General features: G+C 56.1%; 2 protein-coding genes across 4 annotated transcripts in view; one reads left to right on the forward strand and one right to left on the reverse strand.

The window, feature by feature from the left end:
- The window catches only part of LOC119567775 (C-type lectin domain family 2 member D-like), a 38,762-nt gene extending 14,406 nt beyond the window's left edge, over nucleotides 1-24,356 (reverse strand). Inside the window, exon 1 of one of the 2 annotated variants that reach the window (XM_043528298.1) lies at nucleotides 24,217-24,356. The gene's annotated coding sequence lies outside the window, so the exon portion shown is untranslated. Of the gene's footprint in view, nucleotides 1-1,924; nucleotides 1,958-24,216 lie in introns of those variants that run through there. The other variant, XM_043528299.1, reaches the window with a different exon arrangement.
- Nucleotides 9,498-20,209, forward strand: LOC119567772 (C-type lectin domain family 2 member D-like). 2 transcript variants are annotated; one of them, XM_043528294.1, is made up of 6 exons: nucleotides 9,498-9,759; nucleotides 11,319-11,575; nucleotides 12,678-12,779; nucleotides 13,912-14,099; nucleotides 14,841-14,944; nucleotides 17,549-20,209. In XM_043528294.1, the coding sequence occupies exons 2-6, from the start codon at nucleotides 11,482-11,484 to the stop codon at nucleotides 17,697-17,699; spliced, it is 639 nt and encodes a 212-aa protein (XP_043384229.1). In that variant the 5' UTR covers nucleotides 9,498-9,759; nucleotides 11,319-11,481; the 3' UTR covers nucleotides 17,700-20,209. The 2 variants fall into 2 exon arrangements, with proteins under 2 accessions (XP_043384229.1, XP_037771002.1); XM_037915074.2 differs by lacking the exon at nucleotides 9,498-9,759 and adding an exon at nucleotides 10,012-10,110.

Raw genomic sequence — 24,356 nt, forward strand, 5'->3', positions numbered from 1 at the left:
ATCAGAAAAAATTAGTGCAGAATGATTGAAAACAGAACAATTTTTGGTTTTTGAATTTTCCAGGAAGACAGTGAATGTTTTTTATTAAAGTGGACACTTTCTACAAAAACTTGCCTTTAATCAAACACCCAATTTTTCCTAAAAAAAAAGTCAATGGAACCATTTCAGTCCACTGGTTACAGCTGCTGTGAAATCCCCCATCCCACCCACCCCAGTTCCCACAACCTCCCCCGCAACTCCAGCCCCTGCACCCATTGCACACACAGCTGCGCCCCCTGCCTGGCCATAGGGCCCCTTCCCTGTCCCCCCAAGAGCAGCTGCAGCAGATCCCAATGGGGGGATCCGCCCAGGGACCAGCCAGCTGCACCTGCTGCCGCTCAGCCCTGCAGGGTCCGTGTTCAGCCTCTCCCCGTCCCCGTCCCGGGCAGAGAAGTGCGGTACCTGGGGCTGTGCCAGGCCCATCCCTGCCATGAAGATGCCCTGTGGGCTGCGGTGCCCCGGCAGAGGGAGAAGCTGCTGGATCCATCTGGGCTCCGGGCAAGTGCTGGGTTGGGATCAGGCCCCTCTGGGGTGGCTGGGCAGCTGGTTTGCAGGGCTGGTCACCTCCTGGCCCCATGCAGATTGTCTGAACATGGCAAGCTTCTCTCTAAGGGGAGCTCGGACAGTTCCTCCCAGACCTGTCAGGCAAGACATTGCCTCCATTGTTTAGAACCGGTTGTGGGGTCCCCGGATCAGGATTCCCCCCTTATATCCCCTCACCACGCCCTGGAGGGACCAGATGGAGGGATCTCACTTCAGTCCTTGGCCCTGGCCTGCTGGGATCCCTCAGGCACGTGGTGACATTCACTCGTGTTCATCCAGTCCCCACTTACAGGATTGTGACCAGTGGTGTCTCTCCCAAGCACCCCTGTCCCAATGCCACCCCAATGGGCTCCGGAGCTGTTGCCCCTCCATTCCCCACCCAGTTCTCTGGCCTCATGCCCTCGCCCATGCTCCTGGTGTCACACCCCACAATCTGACTGTCTGAGAATTCATTCCCAGTGCTTCCAGCCCAGGCTCCCTGTCCCTCCCTTCCCCCTACCCAGCCTGGGACAGGGGCAGCAGCTACCCCTGCAGCCCCACCAGCCGGAGCAAAACGGAGAACACGAGAAGCAAAAGCGTGTGCGTCTCCTGTTAGGGTTGTGCCTCCAGCCCAAGAACCAAATGGATTATCCAGTGGTTCTCCAACTTTTGTCCTGGTGACGCCTTCCACACAGCAAGCCTCTGAGTGCAACCCCCCGTTATAAATTCAAAACCACTTTAATATATTTAACACTGTTATAATGGCTGGAGATGAAGCATGGTTTGGGGGTGGAGGCTGACAGTTCGTGACCCCCCATGTAATAACCTCAGGACCCCCAGTTTGAGGACCCCTGGACTGCACTGAGCATGTACAGACAGAGAGCCAGAGGGTTGAAAGGCCGCTGGGATGGACAAGACTTGTGGGGCTCCGAGAGACTGTCCCCCCCCCGCCACCCCGCAGCAGTGTGAATTCAGCTCCAACCAGGGGCAGGAATCTGAAATCAGTTAAACAGCAGAGACTTCATGCAGGCAGAGGTCCGGCTTGCCGGGCAGGGACAGCTCCTTCCCTTCCAGGACGTGGGCATCAGCAAAACTCAAGCATCAGAAACCTGGGAATTAGAGGCGAGGGACAGAGGTTCCCCCCCCCAGCCCAGAGATGGGGAGGGACGGAGGCCCCCCCGCCAAGCCCAGAGAGGGGGAGGGAGCCCCTTAGGGGGAGCGGTCGCTGAACGGCGATGCCCAGCCCACCAGTCGGGGTTCCGGCGGGTCGGGCTGGGGGGGAGGGGGGGCGGTTTCCAGCCCCTGCCCCCCCAGTGTCCCGGCGCTCCCCCGACGAGACCGACGCGGGTTGCTCGTTTCTCACCCGCTCAGCAGCGACCGTCCGCGCTCCGCTCCTCCTGGCGCTTATAGTCAGTGGAGAGAGAGTGGGGACTTACAGGGTTAGGGTTGTAGGAGGAGTTAGCAAATAGCTGCTGCACCTCATGTCAGCCCGACCAATGGCAGCTTTCACTTTGGTGCAAGGGAGGGGAAGAGCCAAGCACACCGATCTTTGTGGTCAATGGAGAGAGAGAGCATTTCCTGCTCCCTCCCTCTCCCCCTCTCCGGGCTTGGGGGGGTGTCCTGGAGTGCCCCGGCGATGCTCTGGAACTGCTCCCCATGAAGCCAGGCAGGACTCTGGGGCAGTCTCCTCTCTGGGAGCAGCCTGTCTGCAGGACACACAGCTCCCCCGGCTCCACCTTCCTGGGCCTGACCTCGGAGCCTTCAGCCTCCTCTGCCCCTCCGTGCGCTTCCCACAGCGAGTCCGCCCAGGCGGGGTCCTCCCTCTCCCAGGTCCGGGCTCCTTGGGGGGGGGGGGTGCCCCCCTACCGCTCCCCTGTCCGGGCTCCTTGTGGTGGGGGGCACGCCTCCCTCCCCCTCCCTCCCCCGTCCGGGCTCCTTGTGGGGTGGGGGGCCCCCTCCCACCTCCCCCTCCCCCTGTCCGGGCTCCCTGTGGGGCGGGGAGCGCTCTCTCTCTCCATTGGCCGCAAAGATCGGTGTGTTTGGCTCTTGACTGACAGGTCTGGGAGGAACTGTCCGAGCTCCCCTTAGAGAGAAGTTTGCCACGTTCAGACAATCTGCGTGGGGCCAGGAGGTGACCAGTCCTGCAAAGCAGCTGCCCAGCCACCCCAGAGGCCTGATCCCAACCCAGCGCTCACCCGGAGCCCAGGTGGATCCAGCAGCTTCTCCCTCTGCTGGGGCACCGCAGCCCACAGGGCATCTTCATGGCAGGGATGGGCCTGGCACAGCCCCAGGTACCGCACTTCTCTGCCCAGGACAGGGACGGGGAGAGGCTAAACACGGACCCTGCAGGTCTGAGCGGCAGCAGGTGCAGCTGGCTGGTCCCTGTGTGGATCCCCCCATTGGGATCTCCTGCAGCTGCTCTTGGGGGGACAGGGAAGGGGCCCTATGGCCAGGCAGGGGGCGCAGCTGTGTGTGCAATGGGTGCAGGGGCTGGAGTTGCGGGGGAGGTTGTGGGAACTGGGGTGGGTGGGATGGGGGATTTCACAGCAGCTGTAACCAGTGGACTGAAATGGTTCCATTGACTTTTTTTTTAGGAAAAATTGGGTGTTTGATTAAAGGCAAGTTTTTGTGGAAAGTGTCGGCTTTAATAGAAAACATTCACTGTCTTCCTGGAAAATTCAAAAACCAAAAATTGTTCTTTTTTCAATCATTCTGGACTAATTTTTTCTGATTCTGGTTGAAGATTTTGGCGGGGTTGGTCATTTTTATCAGAAGTTTTTCTTGTTCTAGCCCTCCTGGCTGGGGAGAAAAGCTTGAAAAGGTGACCCCTAAAGGCTCCACCACCAGGAGATCAAGAACAGAACCCAAAGTTGTTTTCAAAATCTCATCTTGTTTCAGCCAATCTCATGGCTTTGGGGGGCTTTGGCTTGTGATTTTTGGTCACTGGGGGTTGGCCACATGGGCTAGAACCTGCTTGGCCAGGATCCAGATGTTAACCCCAGTGTAGAGGGCCCTGGCAGTGGCCCAAACCCATCAGCTGTGGGGGACAGGAGAGCGCTTTGATGTGTTCCCTGAGGTTCAAATTAGAAGGAGAAGCGGCCGGGGAGACGCATTATAAACTGGGGGATCAGTGACATTCAGGGTGAGGCAACTGTGACAAAGTGGGACTGTTCTTAATGTCTCCTCTGAAGAGTGTGGGGGTGCCTCAGTTTCCCCTATGCAGTTCTTAAGTATGTAGGTGGTGGGATAAGGGTGTATGATCAGTGCAGAGCCCTAGAGGGCAGGTGTGTGCAGGGGTCTGGCACAGAGAATGGCCGACACCCTGTTTCCTGGCAACTAATGGCCCGGGCCCTTCCCCCTGCAAGGTGAGAGCTAAAGGGTGAGAGAACAAAGGAATCAGGTGACCTCCTGGCCCGGGAAAGGGACAGAGGAGGAGGGGCTGGAGGGAGTTTCAGTTTGGGGCTGTCTGGGGAGTGGAGTGAAGGGCAGACGTGTTGTCTGGCTCACTGCCCCCCAAAATGGACCCAGCTGAGGAGTCCGGTTCTCTGCACCTACAAGCTCTGTTTTAGACCATGTTCCTGTCATCTAATAAACCTCTGTTTTACTGGTTGGCTGAGAGTCACGGCTGACTGTGGAGTTGGGGGGCAGGACCCTTTGGCTTCCCCAGGACCCCGCCTGGGCGGACTCGCTGTGGGAAGCGCACAGAGGGGCAGAGAGGATGCTAAATGCTCCGAGGTCAGACCCAGGAAGGTGGAAGCTGTGAGAGCTGTGTGTCCTGCAGACAGTCTGCTCACAGAAAGGAGACTTCCCCAGAGTCCTGACTGGCTTCTTAGGGAGCAGTTCCAGAGCGTCGCCCGGGGACTCCGTGAGAACTGCTGGGAGCGGTGGGATGCACTGCACCCCGTGGATGGCACTTCCTGCAGTAAGTGACTGGGGAGAAGTAACATGAAGGGGGATTGACGAGAACCAGGTGTGCTGAAGGCTCAGAGAGGAGCGGTTTCGGGGGGCAGTTAACCCCTGGGAGTGTGTGACCAGCGAGAAGGACTGTGCAGTAATGGGGTCCCCCTGGGGACTGCGGTGAGCAGTCTCAGGGGCGGAGGAGCCTGCGGCTTGGTCCTGGGAGAGAGAAGGACTTTTGCAGTAACAGGGTTCCCCTGGGGATTGCAGCGAGCAGTCCCAGGGGCAGAGGAGTCTGCAGCTCGACCCTGGCAAAGAGGTGGTGACCTGGAGAAGGGCTGGCACACTAGGGGTTCTCCCTGGAGACCGTGGGGAGCTGAGAGCACACAGGCCTGTGAGTCCACAACAACTTGGGAAGAGCGGAGTGATGGCCTGTCACCGTCTCCGTAAGAAGGACATTGTAACCCTGTGCAGAAAGCGAGGGTTGAGCATTGGAAAGTTCACCAATGCACAGCTAATCGTGCAGCTGGAGGAGGATGACAGCTCTAAGGGACAGATTCCTGACCCCAAATGGGGCTACAGCAGGATCTGGGAGCAGCTGGAGTGGTAGCCAGGCATCCCCAAGACTCCTGTCCCCGACCAGACGAGGGTCTTCACGATCGGGTTCCCCATCCGGGGATCGGAGATGGATGGGATTGGAGCTGAGTCCGAGAGAGCAAGAGGACTGTGGGAGACAGCGAGAGCCGGAGAAAGAGCTGCAGAAACAGCAGCAGCATGAACTGGCGGTGGGGGAGCGGAGAGGCCTAGGGGACCTCCCCGGGGTGAGTGGGGATAGACCCCGGGGGTCCAGTTCCGCAGGGAACCTCGAGACTAAATTGCTGCCCCTGGTTAAGAAGGCGGGGGGATGTGGATGCCACCTCACTGCCTTTGAGCAGGCTGGCGATTTGAACCAGGAAAAGCCCCAGTGTCTAGCTCCCTTGCTGGGTCCCAAGGCCATAGACTCCGTCAGCTAGATGGGTGGGGAGGTGGACAGGCTCCCACTCCTGACCCCAACCGATATGTCTGTGTGGAGTTTCCTGGGGCCAGGCCCCTCGGACCTCCAGTGGGAATGGAAGGTGACGGTCAATGGGGAGACATTCGTGGGGTGGTGAGATCCTGGGACAGAGAGAACTGTTGTTAGGCCCTGGGTGGTGCAGCCTCAGATACTGAGGGGCTGGGTGAGCTGGGTGAGGGTCCCAGGGACGAAGCCCCTCGCCCTGCCTATGGCCCAGATCCCTGTGCAGACCCAGGAGGGGTCGGGCTGGCTGGCCGTTGGGTTGCTCCAGGATACCAGCTCTGAGACCCTGTTGTGGGGTGACTGTCTCTTTGGGACAGGATCCAGGCCCTGTTCCTGTAATGGCCAAGGGTTTGAATTTGAATCCAGGGAACCAATCAGTGGAGAGGGAAATGGTCAGTGAAAATGCAGATGACCTGGCTGGCAGCAGGGAGGAGTTGCTAGGCTCAGGCTACCTGCCTGCCTGTGACCAGACCCCTGGAGCTGGGTGGGACAGAGAGATGCTCCCCACCCCCTTGCTCACCGGAGAGGGGGCTCACGCTGGCTCTGATGCAGTGAGGAAAGCAGCGAGCTCGCTGCATACCCCATTGGGACAGCAAGGGCAGCGCTGAGCACAGTGGGAGCTGAGACCCCAGCTGAGTGGGGGGAGACACAGGCAGGGCAGGGGATCTGTTGGGAGTGGCAAGGTGCTTGGTAAGGAAAGTCTGGATGAGCCTAGGCAGCCTTGTGAGCTGATGGCTGTGTCTAGGCAGCAGGGTGGGAAGGCGAGGAGAGTGGAAGATGAGTGTCCCTGGACCTTACCTGTTAGCTGGGTGGAGAATTGTGACAGGGAAGGAAACGTGCCTGTGTCTGTCGGGGGTATTGACTTGCCTATGGAGGGAGCTACCCTGATCTCCAAGCAGTTGTCTGTGACTAGCCTTGTGTGCTGGGACAAGGGGAATGAGATCCCAAGCTGTGGGTCTGGGAAAGGAGAAAGTGTGTCCGGCTCTTCTTTGTCTGTGGAAAAGACAGAAGGGGCCTTTCAGCCTGTGACGGTTGAGGGTCATGCAGTTGTCTCAGAGTTTGTTCTGGATTCTGCTAAAGCCCAGGAAGGGAAGGGTCCTAAGTTTGTGTCTGCTCGGGAGAATGGCCCTGTAACTAGGTCGCATCCAGTCAGTGTCTATGTAAAATCCCAGAGACCAGACAATTCTGGTGCTTGTGTTTTGCCCATTGCTAGTGTGTGGCTGGGAAAGGGTGCAGCAACTCTGTCTAATCAGGGTGAGATCCTAGCCAGGGCACAAGGAGAGCATGAAGGTGATGTGATTGTGTTACCTACTGAGGGTGTGGAAACCTGTAGCAAGAAGGAAAAGATTCCTGAACTTGTGTGTGGCAAAGGGAAGGAGAATGCTTCTGACCTTTTATCTAGGAAGTCTGTAAGTTTTCCTGACAGGGGATTGGGTAGGAATCCACCGGATGGGCCAGAGGTGATTCTGGATGTAAGGGAGACCCAGAAAGAGTCTGTTGTTGCTCAGGAAAGTGTTCCTCTAGAGCAAGCCCTCGGTGAAGAGGGTAAAGACAGAATTTCTGTGAGGGGTGAATTGTTGCATAGACAAGCCCTAGGGAAAGGAATCCTCATGGAGCCTTTGCAAGCAGTTTACTGCCACTGAAGGGTGTGAAAGTGATTTAATCAAGAAACTTTCAGTTCCTAACAGGCAGAAATGTTCTGTTGTGAATGGATCCACTGACTTTCCTGTTGAAAGATCCAGTGTGGATAGCTTTGAGAAGGTCTCAGATGAAGTGAAAGCTGTTAAGAAAGTTAAACAGTCCTATAACCAAGTGGCTGTGTTTGGCCAGCTTGCTGGGGAGAAGACCCAATTCTAGTTTGAGCCACGGGGGTTTTGGGGTGGCCAAAGGGCATGGGCCGCATAAACCTTCCCACATGCGGCCTGCGAGTGCTATCGACCACCCCCGACCCAAGGGAGGGCGTGAAAGTGGAAGGCTCTAGTGTAACTCCTACCGAGGAATGGGAGAGATGCTGGGGCATCCATAGGAACGTTGGTGGCTTCGAACTTCCCCAGGTCACAGGCTAAAGTGACCCCGCTCAGTTCGATCTCGAAGGGGGGAGAGATGTGACGAAGTGGGACTGTTCTTAATGTTTCCTCTGAAGAGTGTGGGGGTGCCTCAGTTTCCCCTATGCAGTTCTTAAGTATCTAGGGGGTGGGATAAGGGTGTATGATCATTGCAGAGCCCTAGAGGGCAGGTGTGTGCAGGGGTCTGGACACAGAGAATGGCCGACACCCTGTTTCCTGGCACCTGATGGCCTGGCCCTTCCCCCCTGCAAGGTGAGAGGTAAAGGGTTGGAGAACAAAGGAATCAGGTGACCTCCTGGCCCAGGAAAGGGACAAAGCCCAGAGGAGGGGGGGCTGGAGGGAGTTTCAGTTTGGGGCTGGCTGGGACATGGAGTGAAGGGCAGACGGGGTTGTCTGGCTGACTGCCCCCCCAAAATGGACCCAGCTGAGGGGTCCTGTTCTCTGCACCTACAAGCTCTGTGTTAGACCATGTTCCTGTCGTCTAATAAACCTCAGTTTTACCTGCTGGCTGAGAGTCCCATCTGACTGCGGAGCTGGGGGGCAGGACCCTCTGGCCCCCCCAGGACCCCGCCTGGGCGGACTCGCCGTGGGAAGCGCATGGAGGGGCAGAGAAGGCTGAAGGCTCCGAGGTCAGGCCCAGGAAGGTGGAGCCGGGTGAGCTGTGTGTCCTGCAGACAGGCTGCTCCCCGAGAGGAGACTGCCCCAGAGTCCTGCCTGGCTTCATGGGGAGCAGCTCCAGAGCATCGCCCGGGGACCCCGTGAGAATCTCCGTCCCCTCCCCCTCCCCCTCCCCGGGCTGAGCGGGAGCCTCTGTCCTCTCTCCCTCTCCCTCCCCTTCTCAGGGCTGGGGGGAGGCCTCTGTCCAGCCCGGAGAGGGAGAGGGGGAGGGGACGGAGCCTCCCCCCCACCCCGGGGAAGGGGAGGGGACAGAGCCCCCCCCCCCCCCAGGCCCGGAGAGGGGAAGGGGGAGGGAGAGGGGACAGAGGTCGCCCCCGCCCAGACACGGGGAGGGGGAGGGGGAGGGAACAGAAGCCCACCCCTCAGCCGGGAGAGGGGCAGGGAGAGGGGACATAGGCCTCCCCTGCCAGCCCGGGGAGGGGGAGGGGAAGGAAGAGGGGACAGAGGCCCCCCCCCAGGCCAGAGAGGGGGAGCGACAGGGGACAGAGGCCCCCCCCCCCCAGCCGGGAGAGGGGACAGAGGCCTCCCCCCAGCCTGGAGAGGGGGATGTTGAGGGAGAGGGGACAGAGGCCCCCCCCCAGCCTGGAGAGGGGGAGGTGGAGGGAGAGGGGACAGAGCCCCCCCCCCCAGCCTGGAGAGGGGGAGGGGGAACGGAAGGGAGAGGGGTTGGAGCTTTGTGGATCTTTGGCTTGGTTTTGTGTTTTCCCGGAAACATTGGCCAGAATCCTAATGGGAGGGTCGGTTCTTGGGCTGGAGACACAACCCTAAAAGGAGAAGCACACGCTTTTGCTTCTCGTGTTCTCCGTTTTGCTCCGGCTGGTGGGGCTGCAGGGGTAGCTGCTGCCCCTGTCCCAGGCTGGGTAGGGGGAAGGGAGGGACAGGGACCCTGGGCTGGAAGCACTGGGAATGAATTCTCAGCCAATCAGATTGTGGGGTGTGACACCAGGAGCATGGGCGAGGGCATGAAGCCAGAGAACTGGGTGGGGAATGGAGGGGCAACAGCTCCGGAGCCCATTGGGGTGGCATTGGGACAGGGGTGCTTGGGAGAGACACCACTGGTCACAATCCTGTAAGTGGGGACTGGATGAACACGAGTGAATGTCACCACGTGCCTGAGGGATCCCAGCAGGCCAGGGCCAAGGACTGAAGTGAGATCCCTCCATCTGGTCCCTCCAGGGCCTGGTGAGGGGATATAAGGGGGGAATCCTGATCCGGGGACCCCACAACCGGTTCTAAACAATGGAGGCAATGTCTTGCCTGACAGGTCTGGGAGGAACTGTCCGAGCTCCCCTTGGAGAGAAGCTTGCCACATTCAGACAATCTGCATGGGGCCAGGAGGTGACCAGCCCTGCAAACCAGCTGCCCAGCCACCCCAGAGGGGCCTGATCCCAACCCAGCGCTCGCCCGGAGCCCAGATGGATCCAGCAGCTTCTCCCTGTGCCGGGGCACCGCAGCCCACAGGGCATCTTCATGGCAGGGATGGGCCTGGCACAGCCCCAGGTACCGCACTTCTCTGCCCGGGACGGGGACGGGGAGAGGCTAAACACGGACCCTGCAGGGCTGAGCGGCAGCAGGTGCAGCTGGCTGGTCCCTGTGCGGATCCCCCCATTGGGATCTGCTGCAGCTGCTCTTGGGGGGACAGGGAAGGGGCCCTATGGCCAGGCAGGGGGCGCAGCTGTGTGTGCAATGGGTGCAGGGGCTGGAGTTGCGGGGGAGGTTGTGGGAACTGGGGTGGGTGGGAATGTCCTTCCTCGGGCGGGGGCGGAGTCACCATGAGGCTTTAAAGCGCAGCAGGTCAGAGCCCCGCAGAGGCTGGGGAGTCCCCGGACCCGGACGGTCGCTGCTGAGCCGGTGAGAAACGTGCGACCCGCGCCGGGCTCGTGGGGGGAGCGCCAGACACTGGGCGGCAGGGGCTGGACCCCGACCCCTGGCCTGGGCATGGTCTCTGTCCCCCGCCCTTTCCCCCTCTCCGGGCTGGGGGCCCATCTGTGTCTTCCCCCCCTTCCCCTTCTCCGGGCTGGGCGGGGGGGGGGGCCTGTCTGTGTCTTCCCCCCCCTCCTTCCCCCTCTCCGGGCTGGGCGGGGGGGGGTGCCCGTCTGTGTCTCCCCCCCCTCCTTCCCCCTCTCCGGGCTGGGCAGGGGGGGGCGCCCGTCTGTGTCTCCCCCCCCTCCTTCCCCCTCTCCGGGCTGTGCGGGGGGGGCCCGTCTGTTTCTTCCCCCTCTGCGGGCTGGTGCGGGGGGCCTCTCTTTTTTCCCCCTATCTTCTCCTCTGGGGGCAGGGCCTCTCTTAGGTGTCTGGTGGCTCTCCCCACCCCCCTGCTCTGCTCGCTGGGATGGGGCACCTGTGTGCAGCATGGAGCTACCTGGGCCCTTCTCCGCCCGTGGCCCCAAGCCAGTGGGGGGGGGCATCAGCGCACTGTTGCCCCCTGTCCCCCGCAAGATTGGGGGTCCCAGGCAGGGCTTCCCACGGGCATCCTTCCCCTGCCTGCGTTCCCAATGAAAAAGGGGGCAGGAAAGGGTCACTCACACAATTTCCCCGCCCCTCCCCCCCCCCCCCCATGGGGGAAGTTTTGGACATGAAGTTTTAATGGTTCTGTCACCCACTGGGTGGGCACTTGGCCTTAGAAAATTACTGAAGTGTAAATCGATAAGTTGATTAAAATTGATCATTTCAATTGAGGCGTTGGACTTGGTGATTTAATTGCCTTGATTTTACTCAGTCCATCCTGGTTCTCTCCCCCCGCCCACCAACTCCCCACTCCTGTTAGGATTCTCGACTTGCTCTCGATTGCAGGAGTTGTGTGGGGAGGAAGGGTTTTTTCCTCCTGTCAACCCCAGCTGGGTGCCTGTCACGCGTGGGTGTTGCCCGCCGGGTGGGGTCCGTAGCAGATCAGGTCTCTGAAGCCCTGGGGGGCAGAGGGGCCGATGGCTTTTAAAGGGGTTCAGTCATCATGGCACCGCCTCTGGCATGGGGTTGGGCTGCTGGGCAGGGAACGAGAAACCACAAATCGCGCCCCACCCCCCACTGACCTGTCCTGCTGGGTCCATCTCGACTTTCAGATCGGCTGGAGAGTCCGGAGCAGGGTGTGCAGGGAGCCAGGGCCAGGACCCCCGCCCCAGCTCGGCTTCGCTGCTGCTGAATCGGACCCGGTCACAGAGCGGAGCCGACCCCAGCCCAGCGCCTCCAGCAGCGTGTGCAGCCTGAGTGTCGCTGAGAGAGACCATGGGGCCAGCAGCTGGACCTGCTTGGAGTGAAGAGCCGCTGCAGGAGTGGCCTGTTGAGGGCAAGGGACACCTGGAGACTGGAGGGGAGCCAGGTAATGGGGTGTCGCTGCCTGGGAACAGGCTGGAGAGAGACACTGAGGCTGCCCCACTTGGGGCCAGGCTCTCAGTGGCAGCAGCCAGTGCCCAGCAACCCCCCGTCTGTGGGCAGCAGGGACTGGATTACCCCCAGGGGCTCTCAGGGCACCGATCCCTGGCTCACAGCTGCTGTCTGCCAGACACAGTGGTCGCCATGGTGCTGTGCAGGGCCCTCCTGGGCTGGATGTGTTAGACCCCCTGTGACAGCCCTGGCCCATCTTTGCCTGGTTCGTTCTCCCCCCTTCTGCTGTGTATGGCCAGTGTGAGACCCCAGTGTGCGGGGACAGGGGCACTCAGCAGCGTGGGCCCAGCCAGCGCTCGGCAGGGGGCAGAATGGGGGTGGGGATGGTGGGGGGACAGCTTGAGCAACTGCCACCAGGACATGCGGGTCCTTATCTCTGTGCCCCTGAGCTCACCAGGCCTCCTGGCAGCCTGGCTGGGAGTGCCCAGGGGAGGGCACTGGGCTGAGGGGAAGGAGGGGCTGTTCTGCCAGCCCCAGCCAGCCTGACCCTCCAGGGTCCTCTCCCAGAGCGTCTGAGGGAAGGAGCAATCGACAGAACGGTGCATGTTCGAGTCCAGTGGTTCTCAGCCTTTCCAGAGGACTGTCCCCATGTCAGGAGGCTGATTTGTCTTGCACTCTCCTAAGTTTCATCTCACTTAAAAACAACTTGCTTCCAAAATCGGACATAAAAATACAAAAGTGTCACAGCCACTATTCCTGAAAAATTGCTGACTCTCTCATTGCTGCGTATTTAATTATGAAATAGATCAATTGGACTATCAACGCTGTACCTTTCCGTGTATAGTCTATCGAGCAGTATAAACGAGTCATTGTCTGTATGAAATTTTAGCTTGTACTGACTTAGTGCTTTTTATGTAGCCTGTTGTAACACTCGGCAAATCTCTCGATGAGTTGATGTGCCCCGTGGAAGACCTCTGCTTACCCCCAGGGGTACACGAACCGGTGGGTGAGAACCACTGTTCTAAGGCAGCTCCAGCCCTGGTGCTGTCGGCGAGACGTGTCCTCGCGGCCCTGCCTGACGGGTCTTTCTGTTTCAGACCCTCGTCGCAACTGCAGGAAATGGAACTACAAGAAATCTACAATTGTGCTCGCAGTCGCCCTCGCAATCATGTTGTTAGTTCTCATCATTCTCCTGGCAGGTGAGTTCTCACCCTTCCCTTCCCCCTCTCTGCACATCCCATTTCCCCTGGAGCCACCACAGTCAGTCTCTCCTCCTGGCCTGTCTGGCTTCTGCCCCTGGGACAGAGGATTCCTGGGGGATGTTCCTCCAAGACCCCCCTCCTGCTCCCTCCCAGACCCCTGCACCTGGGCACTCTCTGTGTCGGGACTGAAATTAGCTCCCCCCAGCCCATCTCTGAGCCCTTTGGGTCCAAGTCACTGTTGCCGGGCCCCAGGCACGGTCACTGATCCCCGTGCAGAGTGGGGGCGATTGACGGTGCAGAGCAGCAATGAGCTGGGCCTTCTGCCTGCAGCGTGTCGCCCTGAGGTGCCAGCCTGGCCTTCCTGCATCCCCGGGTCGTGCCCAGTGCTGGGCAGGTGCTGGCGTGTCACTGAAAGGAGCCGTGGAACGCAGTACCGACACCTCCGTTAACGCAGTGTGAAACCCACCCATTGGTGACCTCGGCAGGGCAGGGTCTCGTCGCGCTGTTGACGTCCCCGCCTGCACAGACAGCGTGTGCGAGCGCAGATGGCAGCTGCTTATGGTGACCGTGAACCTGGCTGGCTGCGCTGGACAGGCCGGGCAGCGGGCGTTCGGTCTCCTGAAGGGAAGGGAGTTTGTTCCCATCTTCATCTCAACCTGCCTCTCCAGGGAAGCAAAGCGCAGAGCAGGGGGAGGGGGCAGCAGTCCAGGCTAGCAGAACTCCTTGGGGTACTAGACCTGGCAAATCATGTTGAAGTTAATCTCCTACCCATAAATTATTGCCCCCCTGCTGGCCCCCTGGTAACTGTCCCCTCCCTCTGCAGCTCTCTGCCCACCCCATGTTGTAACACTGAGCTTGGGCCCAGCTCTCTGTCCTGGGCTTCATGGCATGAGCGGTTTGTCAGCTGCATCCCTGTTGAATGTGAACCCAAGAGAGGGAGAGCAGAGTCAGATAACCCCCCTCTGGGGCTGGATTCCCAGCGTCCTCCTGGCTCCCTCACGGCCTTTCAGTACCCACCCTGGTTCGAGGTGTCTCAGAAGCCTGCGGCGCAGGGCCTGATCTCCCCATGTTCTCCTCGTTGGCGGGTGGCGGGTCTCTCTCACACCACGTGTCGCTGTCTCGTTCTCAGTGTGGAGACCTAAGTGTCCGTCAGCTGAACCGGGGCCCATTGCTGGCCCCGCGTGCCCAGACGGCTGGATCGGATACCGAGGGAAATGCTACTATTTCTCTGAGGCCGAAAGGAACTGGACCTACAGCCTGACCTACTGCTCTGCGCTCAGCGCCTCCCTGGCTGAGATCAACAGTGAGCAGGAAATGGTGAGAGATGCTCGAATCGCAACGTTCTGGTGTTGGCTCAGCAGCTGCTGCAGGAGAACCTGGGCTCGAGGAGCAGCTCTGAGTAAATGAGCTTCCAGTTGCTGAATGCCAGGCCTGGCTGGCTGGCCCGGGGCACCTCTAGTGTCCGTGTCTGACTGCAGGGATCACTCACTGTCAGCCCTCTCAAAAGGAGACCGCCCTCTCTCGGGCTAGGCTGGCTTGAGTGTCTTCTGGGTGGCATGGGGCCAAAGGGGTACTGAGATCCCAGATTGACTTGAAGAGCCAGTGCTCTTGGGTAGCCAGATGAGGATGGGGGGGCTCATCTTAGCCCTGGCCCCTTCTGGCTAAGGATTTGGTGGCTCTTCTCTCATCCCTGGCCCTTCCCAGCATCCCTTATTGAGCTCAGCTGGGCTCTTTCCTTCCCCTTCCCCTGTGATGGGGAGGGGAGCTCAGCTGTTCTGTAAGGCGAGGCTTTGACACAGAATGTGGCCTTTTATGGAGAGGTGCGGGGACAGCTTAGACCCGGCAGCACCCAAGAGCTGCTCCAGCCCCGGGCAGATTGGTGTGAGGGGGAGCTGGGTTTGGGATGGGAAAGTTAATACTGAATTACCCAGAGCTGGGCAAGAGGGAGGCAAAAATCCCCAGCTGTTCCCTGAAAACAGAGCCCTTCAGTGTATCCCTGTGAGTCTCTGGTGCACAGAGCCTGTGCTCTGACCCCACCTCTCCCTCTGCTGTGTTTAGGCTTTCGTGCTGTGCTATAAAGGCAGATTTGACCACTGGATCGGCCTCCGGAGGGACCCTGGGCAGGTCTGGAAATGGGCCAATGGCACCAAATTCAACAACCTGTAAGTCCTCTGTGAATTCCCTGGGCTTTGCGTCCCTGGCGTCTGAGATAGCGAGTTCAGCCGACTCACCAGTCAGTGCTCTGTACTCTGCGTGTTAGTGATGGGTGGAAGCAAGTGTTGTCTGCTGGCAGACTGGCCAAAGCTTTCAGATCTGTCTGGCTTTAGTGGGGCCATCTGCGTTAAAGATGCCTGATGGTCACAAACGCTGAGTGCCTGGGGCTGCCATGAGAAGTGGGGTACAGTAGAGATGGGCCAGACGACATCCCAAGAGGGATTTCAGTGGGATCTGGGTGTGATCAAATAACCAAACCCCAGTTGAGCCGATAGCAGGGTTTGACCCTGGACCGTCAGCACTGAAAGAACGGCAGAGTAGGTCACGCTGGCCGGGGAGAGGCACTACATGTCCAGGAAAGCATAGAGTAAAGTACAGTAAAAATCTTAAACAAACCCAACTGTATCCTAGCATCTCTCAGAATAGAAATTCCACGCTTGAAGAATAAGAATCTAGCAGCAGGAATATACTACTGACCAGGATGGTGACTGTGAAATTCACCGAGATTAGAGAGGCTACAAAAGCAGAAAACCCAATAATAATAGGGGTTTTCAAGTATCCCCATAGGATTACAGATATAGAACAGCTTCCATATGAGGGGAGACGACTAAGGGGGGGATATAGGAGGTCTATAAAATCATGAGAGGGGTCGAGAAAGTGCAGAGGGAAGTGTTGTTTACTCCTTCACGTAACGCAAGACCTAGCGGTCACACAATTAAATGAATAGGCAGCAGGTTTGACACAAACAAAAGGAAGTATTTCTTCACACAACACACAGTCAACCTGTGGAGCTTGTTGCCAGGGGATGTTGTGAAGGCCGATAGTAGAACTCTGTTCAAACAAGAAGTAGATAAGTTCACAGAGGATAGCTCGACCAGTTCCTATCAGCCAGGAAGGTCAGGGATGCAACCCCATGCTCTGAGTGTCCATAAACATCTGACTGCCAGAAGCTGGGTGTGAATGGGATGGATCACTCGATCCTGACCCTGTTCTGTTCATTCCCTCGGAAGCACCTACCGCTGGCCAGTATCGGAGGACAGGACACTGGGCTAGATGAACCATTGGTCTGACCCATGTGGCCAGTCTTAGGTACTTACAGCTGAATGGCATTTTTAAAAAAACCCTTTGCGATTGATGGGAAGCTGGAAAATGTCCCCAGAGGAGGCTTAGAAAACAAGTCAGTTGATGACCTGTAGTTTCATCCCAGCCAGATATTTTCACATATTCCAGTAAGGATGCCCTGATGTCGGCAGCAGTCTGTCTTTGTGATTGCATCATGAGCCCATCTGTTAGCAGGCCTGTTTGGGGTCTGTCCACACGGCAGCTGGCACCATGCCATTGCAGAGAAACGAAATGAATTCTTTGCATCAGTTTTGATGGCTGAGCATGTGAGGGAGATTCCCAAACCTGAGCCGTCCTTTTTAGGTGACAAATCTGAGGAACTGTCCCAGATGGAGGTGTCATTAGAGGAGGTTTTGGAACAAATTGAGAAACTAAACAGTAACAAGTCACCAGGACCAGGAACTCAAATGTGAAATTGCAGGACTACTAACTGTAGTCTGTAACCTATCATTTCAATCCGCTTCTGTACCCGGTGACTGGAGGATAGCTAATGTGACGCCAATTTACCCGAACTGGGTAAACAGGCATCTCAGTGGGGTGTTAACCCTGAAATCTGCCACCCTGTGGGCGCCCGCCCCAGCAGAAGGCTCTGGGTGCATCATTGCCATCCCCTCAGAGCTCTTCTGGGGTGATGCTGGTGGGGGAGCCACCCACAGCCATCTGTTCAGGTGGCTTTGGGCTGGGTTCTCCCTTCTCTGGGACAGATCTCACCCCGAGCCAGAGGCTGGCGGCCTGAGGGCAGGGAGATCCCGGCCTGCCCAAAGAGTAGTGCTGGGCCTCCTCCCAGCCCAGCACATGCCTACTGTGAGTAGCCAGGATGGGACCATGGGGGAGGATTTGCCTGTGGGCCTGGACCCCACCCTGTTCCCAGGTGGGAAGCGCTGGCCTCCAGCTCTCACGGGAAGCTCTGTGTGAGTGGCTGGGGTCACCCCATGGCCGCTGGGTTTGTGCTGCTGGCATTTCACTCCAGCCGCCCCCTGCAATACAGCCTGTCCTGACAGGCCTCTGGCCTGAGAGCTGATGTAAACTGTCCAGGGAGCCCTGGACCCAGCTCCTCTGTGCGGCGTTACTGCTGCTCCTCGCCATGCTGAGAGTCACCTGGAACCTGCGCCCAGGGCAGTTTGGGTGGGTTGGGCCTGCAGGGGCCCATCCAGACCCAGCTGGGTGTGCAGGGGGGAGTAGGAACTGGGTTAATACCCACCCGGCATAAATGCTCCATGGAGGTCAGTTGATCTTCGAACCTTTCCTGGCCTTGCTGCCCCACTGCCCCCTTTCTAGCTGGGGCCTGTGGCAGGTGCAGGAAGGGGAATCCTGAGGGGCTGTGAGTGCAGCAGCTCCCTGCACTGTGCGAGAGCGTCTCTCCCTGCCTGTGACTGATGGGAAATGTCCAGCTCCTGCCTGACACCAGCTCCCTGGCTTCTCTCTTGCAGGTTTCCGATCGGAGGAGCAGGAGACTGCGCGTATCTGAACGGTCTGAGTGCGGTCAGCAGCTTGCAATGCAGCAGTGAGAGACCCTGGATCTGCACCAAACCCGATGCATTTACACAGGCACAGGAGGCTGCCGTGGAAGGGGGCTGGTAACAAGAGTATTATAGAATCTAGCCCTGGAAAAGCCGGACTGTGATTTCTTGTGACCATCACATCTGAGCAATTCCGGAATATCGGGGAATGCTCTGCGCATCACTGGGCAGAGCACTGTGGACTCAGGTGAAAACCAGAGATGCTATTTGCACATCTTGTCCCCCCATCCGTGCTGTCTCTTTTTCCACCAGTGCAACGGCTCAAATCCAGCCTTTCCAACCTCCCTCAGCTGCACCAGGAACTCTGCCTAACTGAGGCAAGGCACCAGCCTCCGCTTTCACTGCCCTGACATTCCCCCACAGAAGCACAGGAGAGTGGGTTTGTGTGTGTGGGGAAAAAAAAATGGGGGGGGGGGAGAAAACCTGGCTTTGAGCTGGAAATGGCCCACTTTGATTATCATACACATTGTAAGGAGAGTGATCACTTTAGATAAGCTATTACCAGCAGGAGAGTGGGGTAGGGGGAGAGAAAACCTTTTGTAGTGATAAACACCCATTTTTTCATGGTTTGTATGTATATAAACATCTTCTGTATTTTCCACAGTATGCATCCGATGAAGTGAGCTGTAGCTCACGAAAGCTTATGCTCAGATAAATTGGTTAGTCTCCAAGGTGCCACAAGTCCTCCTTTTCTTTTTGCGCATACAGACTAACACGGCTGCTACTCTGAAACCTCTCATGGATCAGTAACTGGTTAAAAGATAGGAAACAACAGGAATAAATGCTCAGTTTTCACAATGGAAAGAGGGAAATAGCTGGGTCCCCTAAGGATAAGTACAGTTCTATCCATATACACGTGCTTCTACCACTATCGCTTATGCCAGCTCCCCTGGTCCCCCTAAGCTACACTGCTCTACACACAGAGAGATTGGTAGAACGGCAGCTACACTGGGGCCTTTGCTGGCACCCCTCTGTTCGGAAAAATACCCTTAACCGACGTAGTCACGCTGGTAAGACTTTTCAGTGTAGACCAGGCCTCAAACAGACGTTGGACATTCAACGTTAGCAAGTTATACAATGGGAGCTTTCCCCAAACATCTCAAAGAATAAATGTCAGGCAGCACTCACCGCACTGGATCTAATGGGGAACCGTCCACCCAGGGCCATTTCCCCCCCGGGGGTGTCACTTTAAGGCCAATCCAGATGTAGTTTGCATCTTGTACAACATCTTGTATGAAATCCTGCGATGTGCAAAGCAGAGGGGGTGGGGATGAGTATCCTGTAACATGCTACAATTCCCTTAGTGATCCCATGAAATGCCTGCTCTCTCCTTCACTAGCTCTGCCCATAATGCCAGCAGGAGACCCCACCAGCCCCTGAGTTAGTTCACCCTCTCCCCTGGGCGGGCAGGGTCCCAGGGCAGGTAAACGTGGCTCTCCCTATGCAGACATGGTAACATCAGCACCAGTCCTTGGTGGCACAGGGTGAGCTGGCCCTTTAAGGGAGTCCTGGGTTGAGCCTCACCTGTGACTAGGTGCCCCTGGACTCAGAGGCAAAGGTGATGGGAGCAGGTGACCAGGAGCCAGGCCTGGTGGGGCTACAAGGGCAGCCAGTCTGGGCAGGGAGAGATTTGATGGGGTAGGAGATTTGTGTGAGTAGCTCTCTGCAGAAGGGCTCTGCTGAGCTCTCAGACAGAGGGCCTGGGAGTGAAACGCCTACAGGAGCCAGCTGGGCAGCCTGGGGTGGGAAAGCTGTGGGGTTCTTGTTCTGAACTGTATGTTAATAAGCCAAACCCCTAGAAGGGGAGAAAACACCCCAGTGTGGAGTTTGATTTGCGGGGGGGTGGTAGAGTCAGGCTACACTGGGATTGTAACTAGTGACACACGTCTTTCCCCAGCTGGAGTTGGATGAGCCTGTATTTTCTGTTACCATCTCCTCCCGGTTGTGGATCACGAGCATGCGAGAGCTCTTCCCCGAGCAGTCGTCACGGCTCCCAGTCCAGTCTTTACGCTCCTTAGACAGCCAGTAGCACTTGTCCCCGTGCAGCAGCCAGTCCCTGGGGCAGAGTTTGCACCCGGATCCCTCTGGAGGGAGAGATGGGAACCGAGGGGTCATTAATTCTGAACCTTCAAACTACAGCCGAATGAAAACTCTTGTTCAAAGTTGTTTTTTAATGGAAAATGCCATTTTGACCCAAATGAAAGTTTTTATTTTGATTGCCATTTTTCATTTTTAGATGGGGGGAGTGGACTTAAAATGGAAATACTGGTTTTGAGGGTGGGAGGGAGGATTTCATTCAGTTTTGGAGGGGAAATAAACGTTTACTCTTAACATTTCCCTCCATTTGAAAAGTGGGGGAGGACTTTCACTTTTCTACTTCCTTCAAAGGACGTCAAACTGTCATTTCTTTTCACGTTTTTCATGAACTAGGCTTACACTGTATCAGCTCTAGTTCTAGACATTGCTGACGTTTCCCCTACAGTTGTGTAAAAAGCAGGGCTGTCAATTAATCGCTGTTAACTCACGTGATTAACTCAAAAAACTGTGATTAAAAAAATTAATCGTGATTAATCACACTGTTAAACAATAGAATACCAATTGAAATTGATTAAATATTTTTGAATGTTTTTCTACATTTGCAAATATATTGATTCCTATTACAACACAGAATACAAAGTGTACATTGCTCACTTTACATTATTGTTTTTATTACAAATATTTGCACTGTAAAAATAATAAAAGAAATAGTATTTTTCAATTCACCTCATACAAGTCCTGTAGTGCAATCTCTTTATCGTGAAAGTGTAACTTACAGATGTAGATTTTTTTCTTACACAACTGCACTCAAAAACGAAACAACGTAAAACTTTAGAGCCCACAAGTTCACTCAGTCCTACTTCTTGTTCAGCCAATCGCTAAGACAAACAAGTTTTGCTTACATTGACGGGAGATACTGCTGCCCCCTTCTTATTTACAATGTCACCTGAAAGTGAGAACAGGCATTCGCATGGCACTTTTCTGGCCAGCATTGCAAGGTATTTATGTGCCAGATATGCTGAACATTCATACGCCCCTTCATGCTTCAGCCACCATTCCAGAGGACATGCTTCCATGCTGATAATGCTCGTTAAAAAAAAAAATGCATTAATTAAATTTGTGACTGAACTCCTTGGGGGAGAATTGAATGTCTCCTGTTCTATTTTACCCACATTCTGCCCTATATTTCATGCTATAGCAGTCTGGGATGATGACCCAACACATGTTCATTTAAAGAACACTTGCACAGCAGATTTGACAAAATGCAAAGAAGGTACCAGTGTGAGATTTCTAAGGATAGATTCAGCACTCAACCCAAGGTTTAAGAATCTGAAGTACCTTCCAAAATCTGATCGGGACGGGGCGTGGAGCATGCTGTCAGATGCCTTAAAAGAGCAACACTCTGATACGGAAACTACAGAACCCAAACCACCAAAAAAGAAAATCAACCCTCTGCTGGTGGCATCTGATTCAGATGATGAAAATGAACATGCCTCAGTCCGCTCTGCCATGGATCGTTATCGAGCAGAACCCGTCATCAGCATGGACGCATGGCCTCCAGAATGGTGGTTTAAGCTTGGAAGGACATATGAATCTTTAGCACGTCTGGCACATAAATATCTTGTGATGCCGGCTACAACAGTGCCATGCAAACGTCTGTTCCCACTTTCAGGTCATATTGTAAATAAGAAGTGGGCAACATTATCTCCTGCAAATTGTAACCAAACTTGTTTGTCTGAGCGATTGGCTGAAGTAGGACTGAGTGGACTTGTAGGCTTCAAAGTTTTACATTGTTTTATTTTTGAATGCAGTTATTTTTTGTACATAATGCTACATTTGTAAGTTCAACTTTCATGATAAAGAGATTGCACTCCAGTACTTGTATTAGGTGAACTGAAATATTCTCTTTCTTTTGTTTTTTACAGTGCAAATATTTGTAACCAAAAATATAAAGTGAGCACCGTACACTTTGTATTCTGTTGTAATTGAAATCAATATATATAAAAAATGTAGAAAACATCCAAAAATATTTAAATAAATGATAGTCTCTTATTGTTTAACAGTGCGATTAAGCGCGATTATTTTTTTTAATCGCTTGCCAGCCCTAGTAAAAAGCCTTCAGGCTCAATGTACGAGTGAGGGCTTTTCTCAGGGTCAGCTCTCAAAGAGCCGGGCACGCTGTAGGTCAGGAAAGCAAGGTGCTGGGAGGCCGGAGAGGAGAGAATTCACTCCAAGTCTTTACACGGAGTTGCTCTCTTACGAACGATCTGCTCTAACTCCGTCACAAGTTCTGGGCTCGATGTAGGAATCACTGGCTGGGAGGAATCTCTGGCTTGGTGCATTCAAATGTAATTCCTTGAGGTTTGACCCTGTGAGCTTATAAAAGCTGAACAGAGACAGACCCAGGCTGTTTCCCAATGGGAAACCTCAAGGGAAACTCAGTGTTGAAACAAATAAGACGGATGACACCCCCGGCTGAGGCAGAACTGAACCCAGAGGCTCAACCTGGCCGCTGGGGGCGCTGTTACCTCTGCTGGTGTCAGGATTCAGCTGGGAGTTAAAAGCAAGGTCCCATTATGGTCGTTACAAATCCTATGGCTCTTCTTTAATGGGGGAGACCTGAGTCGGTTCAAATGACAGTTCGGGGGACTCCAATTTGCCTCCCTCAAATGCCCTGTGAAATTCCAATAGGCGAGTGGATTCTGCTTCAACCATTCCCCTAAGACATCGTCTGCCGGTGTTGTGTGCTGCTGAACAGTTGTGGAGTTTCACCCCAGAGGTGGCTGCATGTCAGTAGTGGGGGGAAAGGATTTGTTTGTAAGGACGTGGTTTGCAAAGCCCTTTGGGATCCAACCTCTCGAGCAGTTGTATTCTTTATTACGTTGTTGTTATGATTGTCTGTGCTCCAGCAATGGGAATTCCTCTTCCCACTAGAGGTCGCTGCTGCTCCTCTGCACAAGCGGCTGAGAATTACTTATTGTGCTTCGCCTGCACACTCCCTGGGGAAAGGATTGTCTTTTTGTGATGTGTTTTTTATGGCATCTGGCACAATGGGGCCTCCATCCCTGAGGCAGGACTGCAGTGGAAAGAAATAGGGTCGAGCTCAGAGGTTTCTGTCCTGGATCGGGTTAGGGGTTGGTCTAGGGATGCTGCGCACAGATAGTAAGACGATCTCTGCCACAAAGAGCTCCCAGCCTGAACATCTGATGTGAAACGGGTGGAGAGAAAGAGGAGGACGGCAACAAGGAAAGAGAGAGACCAGCTGGGTAATTCCTGTTCCTGGACTAACTGCCATGGGTGGAAGATACAAACTCGGAGCTCCACAGAGCTCGTCTTCAGGGCTGGGGGAGGCCATCAGAGGAAACCCGAAGAAGAGCTCTGTGGAGCTCCAGAGTTTGCACCTTTCAGCACCAGAAGTTGGTCCAAGAAAAGCTGTCAGCTCCCCGCCTTGTCTCTCTCGCATTCCGGGACCAGCCCGGCCACGACACCGCTGCCCCCGAGAAGGGAGAGGAACCCGGCCAGCGGGGTACAGACAAAGGCAGCCACAGCCTGGGTCTTGCACCCACCACCCGGGAGAGATGCAGTGAAAGAAGACAGGGGCGCTGGGGGTGACAGCGCATCACAACGACACCCAGAGCATTCAAGCAGATTTAAAGGTGTCTCTCCCCCTTCCCCCCAACTTAAACATCACCCTGGGGGCGGAACCTTGTTCTCCCGCTGGAGTTACGAGCAGAGCGAGCCCGCCCGCCCCAGCCAGGCCAATGCAGGGTCCGACACCGTCTCCCCTTCACCTGAGAGCTCCCCGGCCACGCGGCCTGTTCGCGGCTCCGGCTCGCAGCCCACGAGGGGCGAGCGCAGCGGTCGGGTTGCTCAGGGGTGAGCTTCGCTCGCGAAGGCTCCTGCAAAGACCCCGGCTGCCCTGTCCCCCAGGAGCCTGCCCCCCCCCCAGCTGCCGTAACACCCCCCCCCAGCCACGAGCATGGGACCCCAGAGGTTGGAGGGGTCAGGGCAGGAGGCCAAGCGATGTGCGCCGCGCTCCGGGCCAGGCTCCTCGGGAAGGGAGAAGTGGGGTCTGCTCACGGGGTTGATTTGTGCCCCGAAGGGAGGATGCCAGAGAACAGGAGCCCTTTCTGAAAGGCGGGACGTCTCGCCGACTGGGGAGCAATTCTGGGTGTTTTACTGGGTTTTCTGGCACGTCTAAAAGCTACTGTTCATTTCCTGGAAACCGCCCCCCCCCGCCCAGTCTCCCCTTAACCCAACACCTCACTTTGGGGGAAACGAAAATATTCGATCTCAATTTGTGGCCGAAGAATGGACACACAATTCAACAGCGGCTGCAGTGCAAATCGTACCTCATCCACAGACACTGCGAGGTCCTGCAGCCTGCCTGTGGGGGCTGTAAAAACAATCACAGGGCTGCTGTGACACTGGGATCTTCAGAATAACCCCCCGTCTCCACCCTAACCCCAGTCCCTCCGTTGCAGAGCCGGGGTGGGAGTCAGGTTCCCAGGGCACTGCTCTGGAGGAAGATCACAGCTTACCTCCTCCAGGGACTCCATGGCTGCCGCATCCTTTGCAAGGCAGGTCCCTGCTCCATCTCCCCCGCTCTGTGCATTAACTGAGTGGGGAGCCCCAAGTCCCCCCTTCACACACATCATGTCTTCCCCCATGGCTCGGGCAA

The sequence above is a fragment of the Chelonia mydas genome, chromosome 14 (genome assembly GCF_015237465.2).
Source record: "Chelonia mydas isolate rCheMyd1 chromosome 14, rCheMyd1.pri.v2, whole genome shotgun sequence".
Classification (NCBI taxonomy): Eukaryota; Metazoa; Chordata; order Testudines; family Cheloniidae; genus Chelonia; species Chelonia mydas.